The sequence below is a fragment of the Ictalurus punctatus genome, chromosome 24 (assembly GCF_001660625.3).
Source record: "Ictalurus punctatus breed USDA103 chromosome 24, Coco_2.0, whole genome shotgun sequence".
Taxonomy (NCBI): domain Eukaryota; kingdom Metazoa; phylum Chordata; class Actinopteri; order Siluriformes; family Ictaluridae; genus Ictalurus; species Ictalurus punctatus.
The window spans coordinates 2,031,489-2,055,696 of NC_030439.2; the positions used below are offsets into that span (position 1 = coordinate 2,031,489).

General features: G+C 42.1%; 2 protein-coding genes and 1 non-coding gene across 3 annotated transcripts in view; 1 reads left to right on the forward strand and 2 right to left on the reverse strand.

Annotated features, from left to right (window-relative positions):
• The window catches only part of LOC128629030 (E3 ubiquitin-protein ligase TRIM35-like), an 88,272-nt gene that overhangs the window by 39,576 nt on the left and 24,488 nt on the right, over positions 1–24,208 (reverse strand). The window lies entirely within an intron of this gene.
• LOC108262636 (E3 ubiquitin-protein ligase TRIM35-like) lies at positions 18,528–22,396 on the forward strand. The gene is made up of 6 exons (XM_053675139.1): positions 18,528–19,984; positions 20,374–20,469; positions 20,562–20,792; positions 20,921–20,943; positions 21,030–21,148; positions 21,410–22,396. The coding sequence occupies exons 1-6, from the start codon at positions 19,586–19,588 to the stop codon at positions 21,952–21,954; spliced, it is 1,413 nt and encodes a 470-aa protein (XP_053531114.1). The 5' UTR covers positions 18,528–19,585; the 3' UTR covers positions 21,955–22,396.
• On the reverse strand, positions 23,097–23,210 carry trnal-caa (transfer RNA leucine (anticodon CAA)). Its single transcript has 2 exons — positions 23,173–23,210; positions 23,097–23,142 (listed from the first exon to the last, which is right to left on the reverse strand). It is a non-coding gene; the product is annotated as a tRNA-Leu (tRNA).

The following is a 24,208-nucleotide window of genomic DNA, read 5'->3' on the forward strand; positions in this document are numbered from 1 at the left end:
CCGCCCTCACACACCGGTAAACTCAGTGGGCCGGATGGTGTCCAATGGTGACCGCTCCAGACGAAGTCCACAAAGCACTTCTGAAGTTGGTGTAGAAGTTCTTGAGGAGGATCTAATACCGTCAGACGGTGCCATAGCATCGAGGCAGCCAAGTTGTTCATCACTAGGACTCTGCCCCTGTAGGACAGCTGTGATTGAATCCATCTCCATCTATTTAGCTTTTCAGTAACCTTACTGGTCAATCCATCCCAGTTCTTCTGCATATATCGATCTGTGCCAAAGATCATCCCAAGTATTCTCACTCCCTCCTTGCTCCATGAACAGTCCTGTGGGAGGGGAGGTATATTCTCCTCCTGCCATTGGCCTAGGAGCAAGGCATCAGTTTTGTTCCAGTTTACGCGTGCAGATGATGCTCTCTGAAAGACATCGAGGCTAGGAACCATATGACCAGTGTCGTCCTCGGATCTGATTACCACCGTCACATCAGCGTATGCTGTGAGTTTGATCGTGGTCACATCAGATAAATCAGGGCTTAACACTGAGAACCCTTGCAGGTTTTTTCGCAGGCGTCTTAGCAGGGGCTCGATGGAGAGAGTGTACAGCAGACCGGACAGGCTACAGCCTTGTGGAACACCTCTGTGCACGGGAAACGTTCTCGTTAGTGTTCCATTTATTTTCAGCATGCTGTGCACATCGGTGTACAGCAGCCTAATCCATGAGATGAACCGTCCACCAATGCCAAAAGCTGTTAGGGTCTTAAAGAGATAGCCATGATCTACTCTGTCAGCCTTCTCCTGGTCTAGTGACACTAGTCCCATCTCTGCCTTATATAGCTCTGTGAGCTGTAACAGGTCTCGCACCAGGAAAAGGTTGTTAGAGATTGAGCGTTCTGGGATGCAGTATGACTGGTCTTCATGTACTACTGTGGCCAAACATCTTTTAAGGCGATTTGTTAATGCCTTCGAAAAGATTTTGTAGTCTGTCCCAAGAAGAGACACAGGACGCCAGTTCTTTAAGCTGCCAAGGTCTCCTTTTTTGGGTAGCAGAGTAATTACCGCTCTCCTACAGCTGAGGGGTAAAACTTTTGATTCCATACATCTGAGTATGACAAAGTGCAGGTCTGGGCCAATCAAAGGCCAGAATGTTTTATAGAATTCGGAGGTTAATCCATCCAGCCCCGGTGACTTTCTGTTTGACAGCTGGTGAGCAGCCGTGCTGAGCTCTTCAAGCGAGAGCGATTCCTCGAGTTCATTCCTCTCGCACTCACTCAGCTGTGGAAGTCCACTCAGGAGTTCTTCAATTGCTTCGGGCTCACATGGCTCTCTGTTGTACAGTTTCTCGTAAAAAGATAACGCTTGTGAAGTGATGTCATCTTTGTCTGTAGTTTCAGGTGGCTGATGGACTTCTTTTCTCTGGTTTTTTTCTCCAGCGTGAAGAAGAAAGATGGAGAAGAGTCCATTTTATTGTATTGTGTAAACTTAGCCCGCACCATGGCACCTTGGTCTCTCTCTTCATACAAGTTTTTCAGAAGGATTTTGTTCTTCTCCAGCGTTGCTTTTGTTCTTGTTTCTTCTTCTTCGCTTATTGAGCTGCTCAGTTTCAGTATTTCCTTTTCAAGAAAGTTGATCTTTTCCTTGATTTCTCTGGTGCTATTTTCCGCGTATTGTTGGCAGAAGACCTGAACCTGAACTTTACCGATGTCCCACCACTCGTTTACTGATGCATACTGAACCTTTCTCTCTCTCCAGGACTTCCAGAAAAGTGTGAAAGCGTGAATGAAGTGATGATCCTGTAATAACCTGTTGTTAAAGTGCCAGTGATGTTGACAGGAAGTGCTCAGTGTGGTAGTGACAGCGACAGAAATGTAATGATGATCAGAAAGATGAGTGGGATGGATATAACAGTTATAAAATCTGCCTCTGTTGAATTTTTTAGTATAAAGTCTATCGAGTCTTGCTGTAAGAATCTTTCCGGGAGTTGATTTTAGCCAGGTGTACTGCCTGTCTGTGGGTAGAGTTTCTCTCCACACGTCTACTAGATTATGGTTTTGTACCACAGTTCTAAGTGCCTCTGCTGAGCGAGGATGAGGTTCACCATGATTCCGATCTACACTCTGATTCAAAGTGCAGTTGAAATCTCCAGCTAAAACGATGATTCTTTCTTGAGGGATATCTGAGATGGCTTTATCCAAAAGATTTTAAAAAACGGTTTTAAAAAATGGTTCTGCTCTCCTGTCTGCTCGGACACGTCTGTCTGATATGGCCGTGTTCACCACACACGAAGCATCTCATCTGCTCGGAGCTGATGAAGATGGTGTAATCTTTATTCTCCAGCGTTAGTTTGACAGAGAGAGAGAGTGGCTCGTGCTGCGTGTTTAGGATCATGTAAGTGAAGCGGCGGAAAGACATGACGTGTTTAATGTCCGGGTTTTTTAAACCCAACGGAATCATTTTGATCGGCGCTGTTAACTTTCCATAGCGCTCGAGCACACTTTTAAAGTTTTATTTTTAATAAAAGGAGGCACATTAGACAGCACGATTTTATTGGAGACACCGGACAGCGGAAACACACGAACATACTCGTTGTTTATCATTAGCCCCTGTTCAATTAGCGCATCAACCATTTCAACTTCGGCAGGAAAAACCACCACTGCTTTGTTCATCCGAGAAGCTGATCTGATGTTTAAACCACCAACCTGATCACTGAAAGCGGTGAGAACTTTCAGTGGTATGGAATCATCCGGCGTGCATTTACACCCATGTCTCAGGGTCAGACGAGAGAAATCTCCATTTAACTCCATTTCGGAGTGAGTTCTGCCGACAATAGTCGCTCACACACTGTTAACTTCACTAAAACTCTTACTTTAGAAGAAAAAGCTAAATAAGAAAATAGAAAAGAAAGTATTTGAAAAAGCACTACAAACACTCAGACGTGCTCTAACCACCTGTACTCTCGCCGCTACCCACAATCCTCAGAGAGAGGGAGAGAGAGAGAGAGAGAGAAAGAGAGAGAGATAGACTTTTTTTATATCCAATTTTTTGAAATAATTACATATTTACATTTTTAAAATAATATTTCCATTTAAGAAAAGAAAAAAAAAGAGAAGAAGAAGAAGGAAAGATCCCCCTCAGCCCCCCCCCCCCCCCCCCCCACCCCCCCACACACCCTCAAATTCACTAGAAGTCCACTGTGGTCATTTAATGTGCAGGAAGTCTTTATGTTAAGGCACTTTTTTCATCCTGGGTCCTGTAAACAATATCCTCCATCCTCAGAAAAGGATGAAGGAACATGTCCACTGAGTCTAGCATTATTACAGCAAGCTGTGATAACAACTGCGATAAGTTCTGCAGTACAACCCACCCACCCAGTAACCAATGCTTAAGGCTGGAAGAGGATGGCATTTTACACAAAGGTTACACAGTCAACTAACTAGTCATCCCAGTAGCTCCATTATTTATAGTATGTTGTATATAGAAAAAAAAAAATATATATATATATATATATATATATATTGTCGCGACGGGCAGAGATCCGGCGCACACAAGAGGGAAAACGCTCCTTCTCCAACTGCCGCACCGGCATGACGTGGGCAGCTTCCTGCCGAACATTCCGCCAGCCGGAAGGACCGCCGCGGCAGGGCGGGACTGACACGACTCCGGCCAGCGATTGGCGGATCCAACGGGGAAGTCCCACCACTCAGGCGACGGCGGAGGAGGATAAAAGGGCGCGCTTCCGGCCGGGAAGAGGAAGAGAATATCGTAGCGTCAAGACGGACTCCGTGCGTGTTTGCAGCGATTCGCAACCTCCGATCACGACGGTAACCTCACGCCCCACGCTAATCTCTCTCTCTCTCTCTCTCTCTGTCCCTCCCTCTCTCCAGGAGGCACAAGCGCGGACGGGACCGCCGGATAGTGAGAGTCGCACACACGGAGGACGCCGGCCCGGGAAAACCCCCGCCCCGCCTCGGGAATCCCACCACCGCCACGAGTAGACTCCACCGGCCGTCATGCCTCCACAAAACCCCGCACTCATCCACTTATAACCCATTCACCTCACCCTAGCCACAATAAACCACCGTTTGCGAACATCCTTCTGTCTCCTGTGGGTCTGTACGCCGCCCTTCCCCGGGCTAATTCCTCACAATATATATATATATATATAAGATGTCCCAGCTGTAACCCATTCCATTCCACATGATATTATTGATCAGCACTTTGTCCAAATGACTGCATGTGAGAGCTCAAGGCCGTTACTCCCCTTAACATTCCTAGATCAGTAGTACACCTGGGAGCGTCTCCTTCGGGGGCTGTGGGCTCCCCTGCGGTGTACTCCTCTGTGATCATAGACTCCCTTGCACGTTCCCAAGGCCGACAGGACATGATTGGGGTCATCCTCCGCCCCATAAAGCACAACAATGTTCCTGGACGTTATCAAGTATGGTCTGCAGTGGATCACTGATCACTGATCGCTCTCTACATGACAACATCCTGAGATCTGGGTGTTCTTTGGACCAGCCTGACATTGAATGGACTTATGCTCTGCACCTGTACTATGGCTGGCAAACGTCTACAAAGACTTTGTCTTATATGTGGTGGGGGGCGCCGCTGGGGGGGTCCCGGCTCAGGAGAGTGGGGCGCTTGCAGGGCTGTAGTTTATGTATCGAAAACATCGGATTCGGTGGCACAAGGATTGCCAGCACGGTGCGTGCCGTGGCTGGAGATGCTCTCTTAGTGCAGATCACTGGGAAAACTCAGATGTTCCCTTTCAAAGGGAACTCAACATTGTGTGAGCTCCACACTGTGGGAATGAGTATACTCACCCCGTCATACTGAGGGTATGGTTCGTCCCAGAGGCTCCATCAATCGGGGTATGGCTGACTGAAATGGTGGCCATGTAGATCCTAATTGTGGAAGGAGCCAACCTGAGAAACGTTCCTGTAAGTACTCCAGGACTGTAGCCTTTGCGTAGTTTACTGGGTCTCAGTGACATTCCTAGCATTTAACATGGTCTCTACAACCTCGGTTGAGAGACTGGAATCTATGAGCTGGTGCCGCTCAGGGGCCAGACTCACAGTTTCCAAAGTTCCAACCGAGGGTGATAAATCAGCCCTCTGGCTTCAGACAATAGATCCCTATGAACGTGAACCTCACAAGGAGTGCCATCCATCAGAAATATCATCTCCGAGAACCAGTCGAGCTGGTCAATCCACTGCTACTAGTAGCAGATGTAGCACAATCTTGGCGTACCCTCACTAGAGCCTGTGTTAGCAGAGCGACTCCTTTTACCTATGTAACAAGTGGCTCGTTTGTAATGATTACGCCACCCCGAGGGAACGTGGAAAACAACCCAAACAAAGGCACACAACTACAATTCACTTAGAACAGGCAAGAGGCATGGGTTTCCATACAAACATTTTATTTGAAGTTAAAAAGACTTGCCAAGAATTATTAAAAAAAACAAAACAGCAACCTATGCAATTGGTCAAATAAAACACAAGAAGAAATTAACAATAATCATAAGAGGACTGAGGCTTCCTGTATGAAGGGCAGGCTAGTACGATAGCACCAGCTGTACAAAAGTCGATACTGTCGATACCACACCATACTGAGTCGAATGATTAGACATTTTTTTAGGTCAGCCATTTTGTGTTGGCAATTTTGAATTAGATGTCAAATGCTGTATTCTACAAACACCTTGGTGTATTGTTACGAAAATGGGTGACACCATATCCTGAAGGTAGTCATAAAGTTTCAGGACAACCCCACCTTGTGGTCAAAGATTATAACGCAATATCAATAAATGCTAATAGCTTTTGATTACATTTGCCTATTGTCATGCTACTGGTCTTGATAGAATCCTTGGGTAATGCCAAGAACAATGTTACCAATAATGCTATGGTCAGCCAAAATTACTGCCCACCGTTTTGAAATATCTAAAAAAAAAAAAAAAAAAAAAAAAAAAAAAAAAAAAAAAAAAAAACATTCTTTCTCAAACTCCTTCTACATAATTTTTCAGGTTTTCACCAACATCGGATGAGATCATCGCCAGTCCACCCCAACCAAAACCTATGGAAATTAAGTTGATTAAACCGTTCTCGAGTGATGCAGAAGCGAATTAGATGGCAAGCATGCCAAAATGGACAGGAGGCTATATCTGTGCAATGCTTGGGAGTATTAAGACAAAACATAGTACTTATCATCAAAATCATGACCTGAGGGTACTTGCACATTTACAGGTACTAGGCACCACCTACTGGTCAAGAAATACATTTTTTGGCTTACAACTTTTGACTAGCTTTGCCAAAAATCATGAGACTGGTCTTATTTGATTCAGTACTGTATACTGAGTCGACTGATACCCAGTATTACCATGTCGGCTATTTTTGGCTATAAAATACTGTATTTTTCGACTGCATTGGCATAACATTATGAAACTTGGTATGTGTCATTAGCACCATATTCTGAGGGAACCCTAAAAGTTTGGGGCCAGTGCCACCTAATGTTCAAAAGATAACAAAACTAAGAAAAAAGTCCTACAGAATCCAATGATTTACACTTTTCCACAGTGAGATTTATTCTGTTCACCATTTTTAATCATGTTAAAAACCTACTTTTTCAAACAGTTGCTAGAACATTCATCAAGAGCAAGTGGCAATCTAGGCCCATATTACCTGATTTCCTCAGTAAGGTGCACGCTATCCCAGCCCAGCTCACATCCTGCCTGTAGAGAAGTCTCTGAGCCACTTGGAGTTTGAATGTCTTCACTCTGGACCCAACATCTACTAGGCCTTGTCCTCCTTCTTGTCTGGGTAGATACAGCACTGGTGCCTTTAGCCAATCTCAGTATTTGCCTCACGAGATCTTCTGGAGGCTGCAGGATCATTGTTCTGTGCCAAAGGGAAGAGGCTATGAGGTTATTAAATACCAGCACCCTTCCCCTGTATGACAACGGTATCAACTATTTCCAACGAGACAGTCGCGCACGTATTTTCTCCAGCAGGCCCTCCCAATTTTGTTGTCTATACTCATTTGTCCCCCAAAAACTCCCAGATATTTAAAACCTGCCCTTCCCCAATGTAGGCCACTGGGAAGTAATGGACTTTCAGTGACTCTGCCACATCACGCAGCGTCACTTTTAAGCCAGTTATCTTTATATGATAATGCCTTTCCATAGCACTCAAGAGCGCATTTTACCTCTTCAACATCACCTTCACCTCTAATTAGGACCGTGACGTCATCCGCATATGCAGATAGTTTAATTGGTTGTTGGGAGATTGGAAAATTGACTTGTAGACCCATTAGATCTTTTCTAAGTTTATGTAGCAAAGGCTCAATGAATATACTATAGAGTTGACCCGAGAGGGGACAGCCTCCCCCTCTGGGCTTTCACAGCAGTACTCAGGCCACCAGCCATTTTTATCATGAAAGTAGCATCAGTAGCTGCGTTTACATGGACAACAATAATCCACTCTTAATCCGAATAAGACCATACTCTAATGAAGAAACTACCATGTAAACAGCAATTTTTACTTACCTTAATCTAATTAAGGTCATAATCGAAGTAAGCAATAATCTAATTAAGACAGGTGGAGTACTCCTGTTTTAGTCGCATTATGGACGTGTATTACAGACATATACACACCTTAATCACATTATGAACGTCATGTGGGAGTTTTCACCGCATTTTGCGACAGGACACGATCACACACGGCAGTTTTACATTTTACGGCGAACAAGAGAGTTCGGCTGTGTCCCAAATCGCATACTTTCCTACTATAGGCCTGTAGTGGGGAAAAATACATGCATCTCGGCTACTATATAGACGGTAACTACGTGATTTGGGACACACCCACCGCTTCAAGCAGTTGTCTATTAGCACATACAGCATGACAAATAATTAACTGCACTTAAAGCATTCGTAAAAAAATTAAATAAAAACACCCAAAACTGTATACGGTACCATAACGAAGATGTACTGTATGTTGATAGGTGAAATTCTGGAGGGACGTCGGACGGCGTGGCGCGGTGACGTAATGACGCGGGCTGTTCATCTAATTATGTTCTATAACATGTAAAACGGGAACATGACAAGAGTATTCTAAAAGTGACCCATGTAAACACCTTAATCACATTATTATCTTAATCAGAGTAAGGTCAATAATTAGATTAATGCTGTCCATGTAAACGTAGTCAGCGTACAACAACCTTATCACGGAGATAAAATTGTCACCAAACCCAAAAGCTTTTAAGGTATCGAAAATAAATGTGTGTTCTACCTGAACAAAGGCTTTCTCTTGGTCTATTGACAAGAACCCCATTTAAATCGCACAATCATATAAGTCTCTTACTAAATGCAAGTTATCTGCAATGGGTCTATCTTTTACACAATAAGACTGATCTTTATGTATAATTGCATGCAGCACCTCATTTAGTCTGTTTACCAAGCATTTGGAGATAATCTTGTAATCTGTGCACAAGACTGCCACAGGTCTCCAGTTCTTTAGGAGTGTTAAATCCCACTTCTTAGGAAGCAGTGTCAGAACCGCATGCTGAACGCTCTTAGGAAGGATCTTTTTCAGTATTGCTTATTTGAAGAACTCTGAAGTAATCATGTGGAAGAATGGGTCAGAAAGCCTCGTAAAATTCGGCAGGCAGGCTGTCAACTCCAGGTGTATGGCCCACAGACAGTTCCAGTGCCACCGCTGTGATTTCTTTGTATGTGATTCCAGCTTCTAAGAAGTCTTTATGCCCCGGGGTTAAGCTTGGAAGGTTGTGGAACAGTTCCTTCCTACATAAGATATACCATTAAGAAACAAAAAGTATTTTTTACTTAAAAAATGTTTTTTTTTTTGTTTTGTTTTTTAACTTGGAAATGTAATTAAATTAGAGTACAAGTATTCAATTTGAATATTTTCCACCCCTGGTGCATATTCAATTAATGTTGTTATAGCCTAATAGGCTGAAGAGGGCGCCAATACCACAGAATGGATGTAAAACTATACAGAAAAAAGAAGAGGAATTTTGGAGAACTTGGCAACCCGAAGACTTTCAAACAAATACTGGGCGGGAAAACTAGAGTGCACTATTACTAGCTTATTTATTTGGTCAGACCTACTACTGCTCTGTTTTTAGACAGATTAAGCTCGCTTATCTGCGCAGAAAATGAGTAACACTGCTCAGTGAGTAAATCTTTTTCTGTTGAAGGTTAACGGTGTAGAAAGGTTGCCACTGCTGGGTGGTGTGGGGTGAAGAAGAAACATGAAGAGCAGTAAGAGTAAGACATGTAAAGCTCTCTCCTCAGAGCAGGAGTGTGGAGTTTGGCTGGACGCTGATGAACTAAGGGCGAAGAAACAGAGAGTACGTTTTAAATTTCCACACACTAACATTGATTTTACAGATCAGTATCACCCCACTGACGTTCTTACTCTCTCACAAATCCTAATCTATCACACTGTCCTTTCCTTGTTGCTATAGTGATACCATCAAGGCTGTATGTATCTACCCTTTATTATGTATCTGTTACCTGGGGAAAAAGTTGTTTAAAAACAATAAATATTGATATATATCTACATATATCATTTATTTGAGGGTGAATTATGTTCCTTGCAAAAAAAGAAACACAAAAAACAATAGAAACCATCACTGAAATTCTAATGGTTTCCAGTACACATACCATTACAAACCATCAGCTAACCATTAAAACCAATACCACTACTGGTCCGTAATGGTATCCACTAGACATAACATGCCACCACTTGAAGGCAACAAATTACCAGTAAAGACCCACAGGGACCATTACAGTTTCCATCGAAACCAATACAATTGCCATTAAAACCATTACAAATTCTATGAGGGTGAAAAGGGTGAAGGTGAAAAAACACATACAAATGATGTAGGTTTGATGGTATTAGCTCAAGGAAAAGTACAGTTTGGTACCTTTTTATGTGTATATTTAGAGTATCTAAATACTATACATGTCTTATATTAACCTCGTGTGTAATATGTAGTGACCGCAAGTCATACAGTTAAAGGGATAGTTCACCCCAAAATGAAAATTCTGTCATCGGTTACTCCTCCTCATGTCGTTCCAAACCCATAAGACTTTCGTTCATCTTGAGAACACAAATCAAGACATTTTTTAATGAAACCTGGGAGATTTCCGTCCCTCCATATACAGTCCGTGTAACCAAAACTTTCAAGCTCCGGAAAGTTCATGAAGGCGTCGTAAAAGTAATCCACGTGACTCCAGTGGTTTAATCCCAATTTTTATGAAGCGATACGAATGCCTTGTGTGCGCAGAAAAAAACTAAAATTAAGTTTTTAATTTTAAAAGCTGTGTTGCGAACCTGTGCACTAGTGTGAGAACATCAACAAAAAAATATCATGGACCTCCTGGCTGTGCTTCATGAATCAGCGGCGGTGTATATATATTTAATCACAGTATTTGCTGTGTACTCAATAATAAGTGCGCCTGGTGTAAAAATGCCGCACCTTCGGCGTGAAAATGTAAGCAATCTTTTGAAAAGGTTTTCTTTCTAACAGAAACTGGCACGACCGATATCTAAACTCCTGAATCCACTGGCTCGGTCCGGAGGCTACAGCATGGCAGTGCCTCTGAATTTTACGCAAACCAAGATGGAAATGCCTGTGACGAAACAGAGCACCATCTCCTCATTCTTTCTTCCACAGAGTAAAAAGAGAAAAGGTACTGTAAGACAGATTATTTTTTTTTACCTGTTTATCTGAATGCTTATTTACAACAAAATTATTTCTTGCCCTTAGATGCAGATGACCGCAGCTCTTCATGACCATCAGGAACGACTTCTACTCCCCTTCCTCAGTGGTGTATAAATTTGAGTAAAAATCCACAGGAATTTTGTGCATTCCATTTGGTCAGAGGTGTCTCGATCATTACAATCCTTTAAACAGTACATCAATTTCTCTTGTCCTTCCGTATGCTCCAGGTTAAAAAAGAAAGAAGTGGAAGCATCTATGTCCTTCATTGTTAAGAACCAACTTCTTACAAGAGCTTGTTCCACTCATTCTTTTAGAATCGAGCTGAGCAAGTTAGATCTTTGAGGTTTACAGAGTCCTTTTTATTGATACTTTGTTCTATGCCAATAATTTCTCTTTCAAGACATTCCAATGACTTTTTTTATACAGAACATAGAATATGATGAAATTGCTGACAGAAATGTCTTATTTGTACCTTCCCTGTTTCCCACCATTGAATGTAGTTTTCATAATAATTCTGCTTGCTCCTCCATGAGTCCAAAAAAAGCTTAAAAGTTTCATAAAAACTTCTATCTTCTAGTAATTTGACATTGAAATGCCAATGACAACTCTTATGCTTTTTTTTCGTAGGGTACACTCCAAGGTAACTAGTTTATGATCAGACATTGAGGTGGGGAAGATTTTTGACTTTAAGACTCTATTCCTCACATTGCGTGATACATATAATCTATCCAGCCATGCAGCAGAGATCTTCTCGTTACTGATCTTTACCCACGTACACTGACGTGTGATCAGGTTATGTTCTCTCCATACATCAGATAAGTCTAGATTTTTAATAACATTGGTTAAACACTTGCATGGGGTTTCACACTGTTTCTACACTGTGTAAAATCCAGAGTACAATTAAAACCTCCCACTAGGATGATAAAGTCTTCTGTATGTTGTTGTCTTATAAAGTCTCTAATTTGGTCAAGAGGTGTATTCTCTCATCTGTGAGGCTGAAACTACATGATCAAATCCTACCTGCTCTCCCATAACTACAAGTAAGTCATCTACCGTCACTCCAGGCTCTGGTACACACCTGCACCCATTTCGGAGTGTTAGTTTAGGTGGTGTTTGCCCGGGTATAGACGCCATCCCAGGGTCTAAACTCTCCCGGGCACACGATAGAAACTTTTGTACATGTTCTAATTTCAGTCGAGTAACGAGGGAAAAGAAAGGAAAAACACAAAGGAAAAATTAAGAAAGTAACAGAAATAAACAACTGTTTTTTTTAAATCGCTCTCAGAAACACACTCCGTACTCCGCACACACACTCCCAGCATGCAACACACACACACACACACACACACACACACACACACACACAGAGTGAGAGAGAGAGAGAACCCTTGGAGGGAGAGAGAGAGAGAACCCTTGGAGGGAGAGAGAGACTTTTGACTTTTTACAATCCTTTATTTATCAAACGTCACACTATACACATTAAAGTCAAAGGTGACGCAATAAATAAATAAATAAATAAATATTTAAAGGAGCATTAAAAAGAAAAACCATAAATAAATAAAATAAATAAATAAGTCAGCGCAACAACGGATAGTCGTTAAGAACATTATCAGCCTAATGCTGGCGTAAAACAAAGTTCTCCCTCCACTACAGAACACAGAGCCTCCTCGCAGCACCACACCGCCTTGAACATCTCCACGTCTCCCATACTACTGTAAACGTTCAAATCCATCAGAATCCGGGATTTGATCAGTCTGGAGAGAACTTTTATGGCATCGCAGTCTATGTTCTGTGCCACTTTGTTTTTTCTGCTCGGGTATATCGCCATTTTTGATCAACTTGATCAGCTGACACTTGAATCTGGTTCTTCTAACATGCTTAAAACCAAAGATAAAAATCTGAAAAGTAAAATCCACATAAAATGACCTCAAGTCATTGTTTTAAAAACAGAAACAATAGCTGCAACCTGGAGCAATGTATAAACGCATGAAAAAACAGTCTTTCTCTGTGAACAGAACGGACATTCCTGTGTGACCTCAGGGTTTAAAATGGAGATGAAAGAATTCACAGAAACAGTTCCATGTAAAATCCTCCATTGGAGGTCAGAAAATGTTTTGGTTAACGGTGGTTAACATTAAAATCATCGTTAACTCATCATTAAAACCCAGTACACTTCATCATGGGGTGTCCACCCTCCCATTCAGTTTTTTCTTATTTAAAACTTTCACGCAGGCTTTGTACAGAAGCTTACCGGACACTGTCTCAATGTTCATGTCACCTGTGAACTCCAGGAGGGGCCCCCACACCCATCTAGATCTGGAGCGATGCCCAGCTGGGGAAAAGGTTCTTCCTCTGTAGGCCCAGTCTCGCTTGTTTTGTTGAGCACGCTCCTCTGACGTTAGGGTGGACCTCCAGAGATGTAGGAGCTTATTCACAACGTGTAGGGACCATAGTACCAGGTGTGCTGCTAAGTCCTCAGCCCGTGACAGGTCTGTCCCTGTGATGTTCACCAGCTGCCGGAGTGTCACAATCCCTGAGGAGACCAGAACCCTAGATAATGAAGGAGTGGTCACACCAGAGATGTTAAATTGCCCACCATGAACCAGGGGTTCTTCCAGCAGCCAGTGTGGTGTTCTGCAGCCCTTGGTTTGTTTTTTAAAAAGGTTCCATATTTTAAAAAGCCCACGATAAAAAAAACTGGTAATCCAGCAAAGTCTAGTGTTCTTGTGTCCATTAAAAACAAAGTTCTGTCCAACCCCAGTCCTCCTACTCTCTATAACAGTCTACAGGCTGCTGCTCTCCATACCAAACTCCTGGGTCCAGTGAGGAGTCTCTGGATGAACTGGAGTCTAAACGTTGCAGTTCTGCTGCCTACGTGGACCAGCCCCTGCGACCCCCCTTCTTGGGCAGGTGAAGGACACTTTGAGGGATCCAGTGTAGTCTGTCCCAGAAGAAGTCCACTAGCAGGGCCTGGATGTTCGAGAGCAGGTTTGGTGGCGGATCCACACATGCCAGCTTGTGCCACAGGGTTGATGCTGCCAGGTTGTTGATGACCAGTGTGCGTCCCCTGTAAGACATTTTTGGGACCAACCACTTCCACCTGTTCAACCTGCCCTTCACCTTCTCAAAGACACCTTCCCAATTTTTAGTTAAAATCTCAGTGCTGCCTAGATAAACACCCAAGTACTTAAAACCACCCTCTTTCCACACCAAACCAGCTGGTAATGTGGGCTGCCCACCACCCCACTCTCCAACTAAAATGGCTTCGCTTTTGGCCCAGTTGACCTTGGCAGATGATAAACTCTCAAAATCTTTTAAAACATCAGTTAAAATATTCACATCAGTCTGTGTTCCCAGCATTACGACTCGGTCATCTGCATATGCTGAGAGACACAGAGAAGCGCTGGAGTGAGATATCGTAAAACCAGAAAGTTGATCTCTCAGTTTACATAAAAGAGGTTCAAACGCTAGGGTGTACAGCATGCCTGACAGAGAACAGCCTTGTCTAATACCTCTGTAGACTCTAAAAGGGGCACACAAACCACCATTAACCTTCAATACACTTGCAATTTCACTCTACAAAGTCTTGATCATGGCTATGAAACCTGGGTTGAAACCAAAGGTTTCCAGCACCTTCCACAAGTATTCATGTTCAACCCGGTCAAAAGCCTTTTCCTGATCTTGAAAAATAAGACCAGTCTTTAATCCCAATAGCCTGGAGACGTCCAAAATGTCACAAATTTAGTGTACATTATCAAATATAGACCTGCCGGGCACACAGTACGTCTGGTCATGGTGAGTGATTGGCTCCATTACCTTAGTCAGTCTTGAAGCTAGCGCTTTTGAGAGCAGTTTGTAGTCCGTGCACAACAGTGAGACCGGGCACCAGTTCTTGAAATGCGTCAGGTCTCCCTTTTTCGGCAGGAGGGTCAGGACGGCTCTCCTGCAGCTCAATGGGAGTTCACCTCCCTTCACACTGTCTAGCAACACTTCTAGCACATCCTGCCCTACAACTGCCCAGAAGGCTTTGTAGAACACTACAGGGAGACCGTCTATGCCTGCGCCCTTCCATTCTCCATCCCTCGGAGAGCTTCATAGAGCTCTGCTAGAGTTAGCTCTATGTCCAGATCGCTCGCCACAAGCTCTGGGACTTTTGGCAGGTCTTTAAGGAAGCTCTCTTTCACTGTCTGTGCCCCTGACTGCTCACTGCTGTACAGCTTCGAGTAGAAGCTAACTGTCTGCTTGCGAATTTCAGCGGGATCTGACAGAAGATCTCCTGATTCTGTTCGCACAGCATGTCCGAAACTTTTCTGTCCATTCTTCTGCTCTAGACCAAAAAAGAACTTAGAAGGAGCATCCATCTCATTCATGCTTTTAAAGCGTGAGCGGACCAGCGCCCCCTGTGCTGTGATGCCCAACAGGTCATTCATTATAGCTTTTTTACTTTTGAGGGCTTCAACCTGCCCTCGATCTCCTGCGGTCTCCAAACACTGGAGTTCCACTATTCCAGTCTCCAGGGCTCTCAGAGATCTGACAATGTCTCTTGTGACATTAAGAGTGTACTGTTGACAAAATGCTTTAATTTGAGCCTTGGCCACATCCCACCACTGTTGTATAGAACTAAAAGCCATCTTTTCATATTTAAAAACATTCCAGAAATAAATAAAAGATTCTCTAAAATTAGTATCCTCTAAAAGTGTAGTATTAAAATGCCAGTAAGCACTTTTTGGTTTTACATTTTCTTTACTGACGATACACTGCACCATGCTGTGATCAGAGAGGCCCACTGGAACAATAAAACATTTAGTAAAAAGTGTCAGCTGATGTTTTAAACCATAAAAGCGATCTGGTCTTGCCAGGGAGAGTGTGTTGTCTATGGAGTGGGCCCACGTGTACTGCCTCTGGTTTCTATTTAAATTTCTCCAAATATCAATCAGTTCGTCAGCTTCCATCGTCTCCCACAGGCGCTTACGGGAGGCCACATGACGTTCTGTGTGGTTCCTGTCCAAGTTATCTGTTGTGCAGTTAAAATCCCCACCCAGAATTAAAATATCGGCAGTGTTGCAGTCAGCAATGACCTTGTCTAGTTTATTTAAGAAAACCATTCTCTCCACTGCACTGGTGGGAGCGTACACACAAATAAAAACAAAGCTCTCATTCTCATAGATAGCTCTTACTTTTAAAAGCCTCCCATTTAAAACCTCATCTACTGTATAAGAACTGGGAGTAAAATTGCGAGCAAACAGTAGGGCAACCCCACCACTAACTGATGTATTGTGACTTAAAATTACCAGCGCACCCCACTCCTTCATCCAGATAGTAGCACTGTTAACATTACTATGTGTTTCCTGCAACATCGCTACATCAATACGCTTCTGCTTTAGTAACTCATAGTTTTACACGTTTTTCGTGTTCTCTTGCCCCGTTAACGTTTACACTTGCAATACGAATCCCAGTCATAAGAACAAGGTGTAGATAAAACAAGCAGATGATAAAACCCATTCTAATATAAAACACACCAAACACTCTACTGGTCATCATCAGGAGTTTCTCTGCTGACTTTAGTCATGAATTTCTTCAGACGATAGATCTCAGTGTCAGTAAAAGCTCCTTCCCTTCTAAAATGTTTGACATCATGGATAAACTGCTTCAGATCTGCGAAGTGCTCTTCTACTACAATGTCCTTTTGCCATTTGGTATTCCATAAGAACTCCTTAATGCTCTCGGCACTTACCGGACAACCGATCCCTGCCTTTCAGTGCAACAGCTCAGCTTTAATACAGGCCTCACCATGTTTTTTTTCCTGGCACTGTGCAAGTTTTGATGAACCTGTACAGATGTTTTTCAACTGCTTTCATTTCACTGGTCTCCCATTTCTTTTTCTTTACCACCTTAACACCTGAACAAATGCAAGACAAAGTTAGTCAAAACATATAATGTCTTTCAATTTCATGAAAACAATCATGTTTGTTTATCAGACAATACCTTTGGGAACAGATGTGGTACAGGTTGATTATCAAATTAATTCATACTTATTTCTAGCTACATAGTTACATCCAACATAGATGCCCCTTACACATGATCTTAGGGCTTCCCAAACTAAACCATGTAAACCAATTACCCCCACATGGGGTCATGACCCCTAATTTGGGAACCCCTGAGATAATGTGAAAAGGGCACTGTGTGGCCAAAAGTATGTGGACGCCTGACCAACACACCCTGATGTGAGGGTAATTGGTTGTTCAGTTCAGTTCAATTCAATTTTATTTGTATAGCGCTTTTTAGAATGGACATTGTCTCAAAGCAGCTTTACAGAAACATAAGCCACGGGATACGGATTTTAAATGTGTGAATTTATCCGAATTGAGCGAGCCGGTGGTGAGGGAAAAACTCCCTAAGTAATGTTGTTGTCTGCGTTGTGTGTTTACTTTTAACCAAATAAAAAGGCGGAAGGCAATTGGGCCGACTCTTCATTTACTCTGACAAAGAGATAATACAGTCTCATACAGTGTGTGCATTCTCCCTCAACATTTCTGTGAAATAAATTTCAAGTTCACTGCAGTTAACACGTGCTTCAAGTTCAGCGGGGAGACCCCGATTGATTTCTAGTCCTTCCCTTAACCACTCATCCACAGCTACTGAAAATACCTGTCTCTGCGTGGGCCAATGTCTAAACCTGCTTCACTGTGCGTCTGTTCAGAATTGTCTACAATGACTAGATTTCACCCATCATCTGGCAAACAGAAATTCAGACCTACTCTTCAGCATTTGAACCTCTGCTGGGAAACCTGAAAGGATTTTTTTTCCATTTCTGAACATGTTTCACTGGGAGTCAGTTCAGAAGTTCTAGGCTTCTGTTGGGACCATGACCCTGATGAGGTTACCTGGGCTGACCTGTGAACAACTTCTTTTGCGTATTCGGTGTAGAAAGCCATTAGCCCTCCCACTGCCCACTCTTGATCCAAAACAATAGGCACATGCACTCTTAGATGTCTATTTAAGTGTCCATATCAACGGAGCACATGAAAGTGTTTGTGGTTGATGTATACTCAAGACTTAACAGAATCACCTCAAATGACCGAAGTGGTTCGTCACATAAATCACCGTATTTATATTTAATGTACATCATGAAACACATACTACTTAGATATTTTTGTAGGGGAACTTGTGCTGAAGACTAAAAAGTCATGTGACTTTGAAAATAGTGCTTACATTTGTTCAAATTGACAACAGTATCAGAGCGTGCCAAAATCATCAGAGCGTCTGAAAATACCTGGGGTCCCCCAGAGTAAACTGAGACAGAATCCTTTCCTCCAAAGATCAGAGCACTGTGCACGGTGATGTATTTACCTCTGTTTCAGGTCTGCGTGTGTATTTATTGTGCTTGTAAACAGGTGGGTATAAGGGCACAAAACACATCTGTAGTGTCAGGATGGCAGAGCGGTCTAAGGCTCCACACGCAAGGTTTAGACCTTTTCCCTGGTAAAAGGAGGATTCTGGTCTCTAAATGGAAGCGTGAGTTCAAATCCCTCTTCTGACATAAATTTTTTAAATGAAAACACCATTAAGATAATGGCTTTTAATTCTTATGAATAGGTTGTCAGATATGGAGCGGGTGGAATTTTGGCCCACTCTCCTTTGCAAAAGTGCTTTGGTTCAGACACATTGGAGGGTTTTGAAGCATGAACTGCCTGTTTAAGGTCCTGCCTCAGCATCTCAGTTGGTTCAAGTCAGGACTTTGACTAAACCACTCCAAAACTTTAATCTCATAGGTGGACTTACTCCTGTGCTTTGGATCATTGTCTTGCTGCATCATCCAGTTCTGCTTGTACTTCAACTTAGGGATTGAAGACTGGAGATTCTCCTTTAGGATTTTCTGATAGAGAGCAGAATTCATGTTTTCCTTGACTATTGCCGAGGCCCTGAAGCAGCAGAGCATCCCCACAAGTGCCACCTCCATGCTTGACTGTAGGTATGATGTTCTTTTTGTGGAATTCTGTGTTTGGTTTACGCCAGATGTAACGGGACTCCTGTTGTTTAAAGAAACATACCCGGATTAGGAAATGCTTCACAGTTTGTCAAATTTCAGTCGTAGTCGGCAGGATTTGAACCTGTGTGGGGAGACCCTAATGGATTTCTAGTGCAGCGCCAAGTCCATAGGGAACATTCTGTGAAATGTTCAACCCTGGAGGTATGAGGTGAACGTGCTATCAAAAGTCTTGCATATGTTAGTAGTTTTGTTTTGTGTCATAAAGATGGTTTTAAGATATTGTCGAATCTCAATAAGAAAAACATCAAACATAGACTACATGTACAGACTACAAACAAAACTTCTTTCCAGTGTAAACAGAAATAAACTTCAATATATTGTTATTAATTTGAACAGACTTTTCCATACGAGCTCAGAACCTAAATAAATGCTCTCTGGCTGTTTACACAGTTAACATTCTGTATTAATATCTCTTCTAAATTTCTTGATATAAACATTGACTGGGTCGACACGATGAATTATCAGAAGTGATCTTTATCTGCTGTTTCTGCTGTCAGTGTTGAGTGGAACAGGTCATACCTGTCTCTCTAAAACTCCTCCCATTAAGGAAGTAAAGAGTCTGAGACGACTGCAGTCCTTTTGCAGTGTTCTGCTCTGGTGAGTTTAGTTTTATTCTCGGTTTATGGAGAATTCTGAGTCTCATTTTCAGCTCTGTGAAAGGAAGTGATTACTAACTGGACCTGCAAAGTCGTATATTAACTTTAAACAAACCTGAAATCAGGGTGTGATTACTTTTGATCAAAGTGAAAGTGAATCTGAACGTTCGGACCGGAGAGAACAACAGCAGCAGCAGAATAAAATGGCTTCTAAGTTTTCAGAGGAGGAGTTCTCTTGTCCTGTGTGCTGTGAAATCTTCACGGATCCTGTTCTCCTGCGCTGCAGTCACAGTGTGTGTAAAGTGTGTTTGCAGAAGTTCTGGGAGACCAAAGGATCCAGAGAATGTCCTGTTTGTAGGAGGAAGTCGTCTATGGAGGATCCTCCCACAAATCTGGCCTTAAAGAACCTGTGTGAGACTTTCTTACAGGAGAGAAGTCCGAGATCTTCATCAGCGTCTGAAACAGTCTGCAGTCTGCACAGTGAGAAACTCAAACTCTTCTGTCTGGATGATCAACAGCCGGTGTGTGTGGTGTGTCGGGATTCAAAAATACACACCAACCATAAATTCTGCCCCATTGATGAGGCATTAACAGACTGTAAGGTAAATAAAACGTTCCTGTAAAAGGTACATGTAAAAAAGAGTTTATTCTACATATCAATATCTACAGGTTCAATATAAACACAGTGTAATAATTCAATAATAAATGATAATTGCCTTGTGATAAATTTAGTAAACAATAACAAATGTGAGTCTGCTATTCCATCATCTTCAGATTTTCAGCATCTGAAGTGTCTCCTGTATAAACAGGAGCAGATCTTCCATGTTAGACTAAAGCAGTGTACACCAATAAACCCACGTCCTATAAGTCTACACTTTTCATTGTTTCTTCTGTACTTGGTGCATTTGAAAAGCTCTAATGAGTGCTTGTAAGAGAGAATACAGCTATTACTAAACACAGAGTCTCCATGCAGTGTGTTGATTTGTTTCAGGAGGAGCTGAAAACTGCTCTGAAGCCCCTACAGGAGAAACTGAAGATCTTTAAAGACTGTAAACTGCACTGGAGTCAGACTGCAGAACATATAAAGGTTAGAATCAATAAGATGGGTTTGATATTAGAATGATATTTTGCATCACTGCAGAATCAGTTCCATTTCATTTGATTTCCTCTTCACTGCAGATTCAGGCCCAACACACAGAGCGGCAGATTAAGGAGGAGTTTGAGAAGCTTCACCAGGTTCTACGAGATGAAGAGGCAGCCAGGATAGCTGCACTGAGAGAGGAAGAGGAGCAGAAGAGTCAGATGATGAAGGAGAAGATTGAGAAGCTGAGCAGAGACATGTCATCTCTTTCAGACACAATCAGAGGCGTAGAAGAGGAGATGAGAGCCGAAGACGTCTCGTTCTTACAAGTGAGGATCATTTAGTCAGTGTTTATACTGTGAGAAAGTAAAACTTCTTTCCATCATCAGAAACGTCACATTTCAGTGGTGTAAAAATGTCAATCAGATCCACTGATATTTGCTTTGTTGTTTTACAGAACTACAAGGCCACAGTGAGAAGGTGAGTGATGTGCTTCCTGTCTCTCTCGTTCTCTGTGTTTCTGACTCCAAACCCACAGCAGCACTGACTCTTGAATGTTTTTGCAGAGCTCAGTGCACACTGCAGCATCCAGAGGAGCTTTCAGGAACACTGATCCATGTGGCAAAACATCTGGACAACCTGAAGTTCAGAGTCTGGGAGAAGATGCAGGACGCTGTTCAATACAGTAAGAATCTTCCTTCCTTTCTTTCTTTCTTTCTTTCTTTCTTTGTAATTTAAATACACCCGGTTATATATGTTTATTCATTATTATTGTAATCACAGTTATCACTTCTTTGGATTAGGCTAATGTTAGCTAGTTCCATACTAACGTAATGCTTAAGTTATCTTAGCTCCAATATGTGTGTGTGTGTGTGTGTGTGTGTGTGTGTGTGTGTGTGTGTGTGTGTGTGTGTGTGTGTGTGTGTGTGTGTGTGTGTGTTTTCAGCACCTGTAACTCTGGACCCCAACACTGCTCACCCTCTCCTCATTGTATCTGATGATCTGACCAGTGTGAGACTCAGGGGTGAGAAACAGAAGCTTCCTGATAATCCAGAGAGATTTGATGGCTATTGGTGTATCCTGGGCTCTGAGGTCTTTAACTCAGGGACACACTGCTGGGACGTTGAAGTAGGAGACTGTACATGGTGGTTTGTGGGTGTGATGACAGAATCTGCTCAGAGGAAGGGAAATATATTCTCCAGAAGTGGAATCTGGTATGTGTGGTATTCTGGTGGTAAATATAGAACATGTTCTACACCACAGCCAGACACTTTCCTCTCAGTAACACAGAATCTCCAAAGGATCAGAGTGCAGCTGGACTGGAACAGAGGAAAGCTGTCGTTCTCTGACCCTCTCACTAACACACACATACACACTTTCACACACACATTTACTGATAAATTACTGCCATTTATAAGAGTTAGTTGTAATAAATCTCCTGTAAAGATCCTCCCACTTCAGTGCTCTGTAAGAGTGAATCAGATCAGTTAGAGCTGATATTGTTTTATTCCAATTCATTAATGAAATATTGCTGATGAAAAGATTCATGTTCTCTGTGAAAGTCTGTTTTTACTGAACACTTCATTGTGGAATTTATTTTGAAGTGTTATATTATTATTTCGACTCACCTTAACAATTACTTCAGAATAATAAGATAATATCTGGAATATTAATATACCTTGAAATTCCAAGTTATTAAATGAAATTTTTTAAGTGAAAATAACGACCTACTGTGTTGAAATAATGAATTATTAAATAAAAATAATGTGATAAAGTTCAAATAACTCCATAGTACATTTTCCCCACAATGTTCAGTTCAGGGCTTCCAGAAACAAATAAACCACAGAATGATGTGTAAATGTAGATCTCTATGAGTTAGATTATTACATTTTATTCCTGAATTAAATCACTGTAAATAAACTGAGGCTTTGAAGACTGGTGTCTTTACTGTATTTGTATTGTTAGCGCTATGCTGTTAATCCTGGGTGAAATGTTTAGCTGGATGTGTGTGTTGTGTGAAACTGTGCAGTGGAGGAGAATTCAAATCGAGCTCTAAGTTTCCCTCCACCAGCAGTTTGTGCTTGTGTAAAGATCAGATGGATCTGTACGTTAATCCTGCATTAGGTGCCGATTCACAATTTAAAATGCGATTCAGAATGAAATGAAATCACTTTGTTCACAGTGAGAATGTGGGGCGGATGTGGAAGAGAGAGTGGTGGGGAGAGAGTCAGACATTAAAGGGGCTAAAAACAACAATTTTATAATAATACCGTTCTCTAGAGTCATTTAACCACACGTTCTGTTCAAGTGTCATGTTATTCATCCATATTTCCACAGAGATCATCCAAGAATTAAATCATCTCCAACCCTCAAAAACACAAATGACATCCTGAGGAGATCCACAACTCCTCTTAATGTGTGTATTTATCAGCATTTATCTGAAAGCTACATTCTGAACTACTACTACACTCAGCACAGAACCTCACATATAAATAAGTTCCCTCTCATTTAAACTTCTCCAGTGTTGAGTGTTTTCATCTTTAATTTACTGCATACGTACAAAATACATTTTAGAATCCTAACTTCATTCATTTAATATTCACACATGGGGGTTTTTAGAGGGAATAAAATCCTGTCAGAAGTGGGATTCGAACCCACGCCTCCATTTAGAGACCAGAATCCTCCTTTAACCAGGGAGAAGGTCTGAACCTTGAGTCTGGCGCCTTAGACCGCTCGGCCATCCTGACACTACAGCTATGTGTTCCCTCTCTTTTTTCCACCTGTTTACAAACACACTCATTAGACTTGCTGACCTGAAACAGAGTGAATACATCACAGTGCACAATACTCTGATCTTTGGAGAAAAGGATTCTGTCCCAGTTTTTAATAAGATCTTTAACTACAATGTCAGCTTTTTAAATGTTTAGAGAATATACGTGTGTATCGACGCGCTCGCTTCGTCGGTCATCATCTTCCAGGACTGAGCCGTTATAAAAGTGAGGGTTGTTGCGTTCGCATTCAGACACTGCAGCGTAGGGCGAGAACCGCGACCTCAATATACGAGATATAAACTAATTATTAAAACTACATACATTCATTACTATTTAACAATAACGCAGGAACGCCACCGAGTGTAGAGAAGTAAAGGTACATTTCTGTAATTAAAAATGAACTTGAGTAAGAGTATAAGTACGGCCAGTTAAACCTACTCTTAAGATCACATTGTTTTTGTATATAGAGTGTTACTTCCCACCTCTGGAAATACCGCAGCTGGAAAATATAATCCTTTCTTTTCTCTTTTTGTTTGTCCGGAACATCCAGAGCACATCACATTCATGCAGCACTACAGCTCTGTCCTTTGGGTCAGTTTCACCTCGCAGGTCAGTTTAGCAGCTCAGTTCAACATCTACAGAAAAATGCTGCCTACAACCGCTGATCTCTCTCAGCTGTGCGTATCACAGATGCACACTTCTGAAGAAAACATTTCATCTGTGCAGGAAGAACCTGACACTAACAATTCTGTATAAAATGTTCACCAAGTGGAGGAACTGCCAGATGATTGCAGTGCAGCTTGGACCAGACACAGTTGTGAAATGTTCCAGAAGTTATAGATCCCATAAGCACAGTATAGTAGAGGAGCTCCCAGACTGTTCATATACTAAATCTGAGCCCGTCGTATTATTTGATCTGACAATAATCCATTAAATCTTGTTAGTATAGCAGTGCTATGAGAGTTGTGTTCCCA